At 51.3% G+C, this 4,257-nt stretch overlaps 1 protein-coding gene across 2 annotated transcripts; it reads left to right on the top strand.

Annotated features, from left to right (window-relative positions):
• The first annotated feature begins 521 nt into the window (after positions 1–521).
• FOS (FBJ murine osteosarcoma viral oncogene homolog) lies at positions 522–3,629 on the top strand. 2 transcript variants are annotated; one of them, XM_006865515.1, is made up of 4 exons: positions 522–867; positions 1,604–1,855; positions 2,232–2,339; positions 2,464–3,629. In XM_006865515.1, the coding sequence occupies exons 1-4, from the start codon at positions 727–729 to the stop codon at positions 3,100–3,102; spliced, it is 1,140 nt and encodes a 379-aa protein (XP_006865577.1). In that variant the 5' UTR covers positions 522–726; the 3' UTR covers positions 3,103–3,629. The 2 variants fall into 2 exon arrangements, with proteins under 2 accessions (XP_006865577.1, XP_006865578.1); XM_006865516.1 differs by lacking the exon at positions 2,232–2,339 and having other exon boundaries at positions 571–867; positions 2,464–3,315.
• The last annotated feature ends 628 nt before the right edge of the window (positions 3,630–4,257 follow it).

Here is a 4,257-nt window from a genome sequence, read left to right as displayed (position 1 = left end):
CTCCTGTACCGGAACCTCAACCTCTGAACTGTCTTGGGGTTCTGAACAGACGCGTCCCCGTCCCCACCCCCACCCCAGGAACAAGGATCCGCATTGACCAAGGTGCGCTCTCATTATCCTCCTTTCCCGCTCCCCTCCCCCGGCGCGGCCCCCGCCTCCCCCCCGCGCTGCACCCTATGTGTTGGCTTCAGCCGGAGAGCAGTTCCCGTCAGTCCCTCCCCACTTACACAGGATGTCCATATTAGGACATCTGCGTCAGCAGGTTTCCACGGCCGTTCCCTGTAGCCGTGGGGGGAGCCGTCTCTGAAGCCTCTCATTTAGGGGGTTACATTAACCCTAAGATCCAGTTACTAAGTACTCACAGGCTTTACTTTTTTTTTTTTTACATATTTAAAAAATACAACAAGATGGAGATCGGGGGATACGAGTTCAACGGAGGCGACGAGGCAGTCACAGTGGCGCCAAGAGCCCAGCGCCACCCCTCCGGCGCTGCGATGGTTTCGTCCATGACGCGAGGACTCATTCATAAAATGCTGTTATAAAAGCCGCGGCTGCGGCGCCTCGTACTCCACCGCATCTGCAACGAGCAGAGGAGAACCGAGACAGAGCCGGCGGCGCAGCTAGCGAGCGAGCGAGCGAGCAGTCCCCGCGCTCCCACCCAGCTCAGCTCCCAGCTCCCACTTGTCTCCACCCTCGGCCCCTTGCCTGCCTTTAGTCCCCACGACCATGATGTTCTCGGGCTTCAACGCTGATTACGAGGCGTCCTCCTCCCGCTGCAGCAGCGCTTCACCTGCCGGAGACAGCCTCTCCTACTACCATTCGCCCGCCGACTCCTTCTCCAGCCTGGGTTCCCCGGTCAATGCGCAGGTAAGACCGCTGCGGGGCACGGGGTCATTGGGGAGGGGACACCCGGGCAGGATGTTCGAGAAGACTCATCGAAGTCTCCCTATCGCTTGGGAGGGAGGTTGTCCCGGTGGGAGCAGCCCTAGCTTGGGAGCCTGGGACTTGTTCCGAGCGCACCCACGTTTGTCATAGTAAAATTTGATTCCTCCTTCCGGGTGGCAGACTCATTCCGTGCAGTCCCGCGCCCGCAATGCATGGTTGGGTCTCTGACATGTGCTGGGACAAATATGTTCCAAGACAAGCCGGCTAGGGCCTGGGTTCTCAGGGGAGGCATCTAAAAGCAGTAATTGGTCTCCCTCCTTCCCCCACCCCAAAGCCTGGAGCCGGGAGGAGGGGCGGGGAAAGAAGGTGCAGCAGGCGGGTGTGTAAGGCAGTTTCATTGATAAAAAGCGAGTTCATTCAGGAGACTCCGGAGCGGCGCCTGCGTCAGCGCAGACGTCAGGGATATTTATAACAAACCCCCTTTCAAGCGAGTGATGCTGAAGGGATAACGCGAACGCAGCAGCAGGATGGAGGCAAAAGGCTCCGCGCTGCGGAATTCTGGGGAGCAAAGGGGAAGACTGAGGACATTTAAGATGGAAATGTTATGCTTTTTGGCCATCTCTTTCCCTGCTGCATGCGGCACTGGGAAGTCAGCGCGACCCACCTGTGTCTGGAACCTGCTAGCTCACGTCCGTTTCCCCCTTTTGTTTCATTCTAGGATTTCTGCACAGATCTGGCTGCCACCAGTGCCAACTTCATCCCCACGGTGACTGCCATCTCAACCAGCCCCGACCTGCAGTGGCTGGTTCAGCCCACCCTCATTTCCTCCGTGGCTCCATCGCAGACTAGAGCCCCCCACCCATATGGAGTGCCCACCCCCTCTGCTGGGGCTTACTCTCGAGCTGGCATAGTGAAGACTACCGCAGGAGGCAGAGCGCAGAGCATTGGCAGGAGGGGCAAAGTAGAACAGGTGAACACGAACTCTTCAGTACCTTCTCTCTGTAAGGGGAATGGGGGTGGGAGGAGGAAGTGAAGAGAGGAGTCAGTGCCGTCTTCTGAAAGGAGAACCTTGGCTTCAAGCCTTTTCCACTCCAAGTCAGTCTCTAGATAGTCCCAGAGTTTTTCCCCCCTATAGTTCTCGATCTCATGCTGTTACACTGCGTTTTTCTGTGTTTTCTTAACGAGGACCTTATTTTAAATGCTACTGACACCCAACCTGCAACTGCAGGTTAGAAATGGCTTAACTGTGGTGTTAAGCTGGGAATTTGCTGGAGCTAGTTTCACTGGGTGGGTGAACGGAGGTGATGGCTGATGTGTTACTGACCGATGATCTTCTGTTATTCTAGTTGTCCCCAGAAGAAGAAGAGAAAAGGAGAATCCGAAGGGAGAGAAATAAGATGGCTGCAGCCAAATGCCGAAACCGAAGGAGGGAGCTGACGGATACACTCCAAGCGGTAGGTATCGCTCATGGGTTCTCCATTGTTTCAACTTCAAGGTGAAAGTTAGAGATTGGGCCTAAGGGAGCAGGGTTCTTGAGTAAGACTGTGTCTTATGCTTTATTTTATTCTTTGTATACAGGAGACAGACCAACTAGAAGATGAGAAATCTGCTCTGCAGACGGAGATTGCCAATCTGCTGAAGGAGAAGGAAAAACTGGAGTTCATCCTGGCAGCTCACCGACCTGCCTGCAAGATCCCTGATGACATGGGTTTCCCAGAAGAGATGTCTGTGGCTTCCCTTGATCTTAGTGGGAGCCTCCAGGAAGCTTCCAGTCCGGAGTCTGAGGAGGCCTTCACCCTACCCCTCCTTAATGACCCTGAGCCCAAGTCAGTGGAGCCTGTCAAGAGCATTGGTAACGTGGAGCTGAAGGCTGAGCCCTTTGATGACTTCCTGTTCCCAGCATCATCCAGACCCAGCGGCTCTGAGACCGCCCGCTCGGTGCCGGACATGGACCTGTCTGGCTCCTTCTATGCAGCAGACTGGGAGCCCTTGCACAGCGGTTCCCTGGGGATGGGGCCCCTGGCCACAGAGATGGAGCCCCTGTGCACCCCCGTGGTCACCTGCACACCTAGCTGCACTACTTATACGTCTTCCTTCGTCTTTACCTACCCTGAGGCTGACTCCTTTCCCAGCTGTGCGGCGGCCCATCGCAAGGGCAGTAGCAGCAATGAGCCCTCTTCTGACTCGCTCAGCTCCCCTACACTGCTGGCCCTGTGAGCAGGCAAGGAAAGGGAGGCAGGGGGCACCCATACATGCCACTGCCTGAGTTGGTGCATTACAGAGAGGAGAAACACGTCTTCCCTTAAAGGTTCCCGTAGACCTAGGGAGGACTTTATCTGTGCGTGAATCACACCAGGCTATGGGCCTCAAGGACTTGAAAGCATCCCACACCTGGACTCGAGTCCTTACCTCTTCCAGAGATGTAGCAAAACGCATGGAGTGTGTATTGTTCCCAGTGACACCTGAGAGCTGGTAGTTAGTAGCATGTTGAGCCAGGCCTGGGTCTGTGTCTCTTTCCTCTTTCACCTTAGTCTTCTCTTAGCATTAACTAATCTGTTGGGTTCATTATTGGAATTAACTTGGTGCTGGATATTTTCAAATTGTATCTAGTGCAGCTGATTTTAACAATAACTACTGTGTTCCTGGCAATAGTGTGTTTTGATTAGAAATGACCAATATTAAACTAAGAAAAGATATGACTTTATTTTCTAGTAGATAGAGCTAAATAGCTATCTATATCCATGTACTGTAGTTTTTCTTCAACATCAATGTTCATTGTAATGTTACTGATCATGCATTGTTGAGGTGGTCTGAATGTTCTGACATTAACAGTTTTCCATGAAAACGTTTTATTGTGTTTTTAATTTATTTATTAAAACGATCTCAGATATTTATATTTTTATTTTATTTTTTTTCTACCTTGAGGTCTTTTGACATGTGGAAAGTGAATCTGAATGAAAAATTTAAGCATTGTTTGCTTATTGTTTCAAAGACATTGTCAATAAAAGCATTTAAGTTGAATGCGACCAACCTGGTGCTCTTTTCATTCTGGAGGTTTTTGTAAGATTCTGAAAGGTATTATTCAAGACCAGTCTTTCCAGAAGGGTTAGGTCCTGGAGGGAGACACGCCCCTTTTTCTGATCCCTTATCAAAGAGGAGAAGGAAACTTGAGAACTGAGTTAGGAATATTTTACAAATACATGTTTTCATATCACGATATTAAGATTTTCTATTTTGGGGGGCAAGAACCTTCTTTGATAATCAAAACCCAACCCAACCGGTCTATTTGACTTCGACCGTAAAGGGTAGAAGTGCCACATAGGGCTTTCTAGTCTGTAAATCTTTACAGAAGGTTTACATTTCTTCCGCATT

The sequence above is a fragment of the Chrysochloris asiatica genome, unplaced genomic scaffold (genome assembly GCF_000296735.1).
Source record: "Chrysochloris asiatica unplaced genomic scaffold, ChrAsi1.0 scaffold00079, whole genome shotgun sequence".
In the NCBI taxonomy this organism is placed as follows: domain Eukaryota; kingdom Metazoa; phylum Chordata; class Mammalia; order Afrosoricida; family Chrysochloridae; genus Chrysochloris; species Chrysochloris asiatica.
The sequence above is the reverse complement of the archived record's forward strand: the minus strand, read 5'-3'. Positions and strand labels throughout refer to the sequence as shown.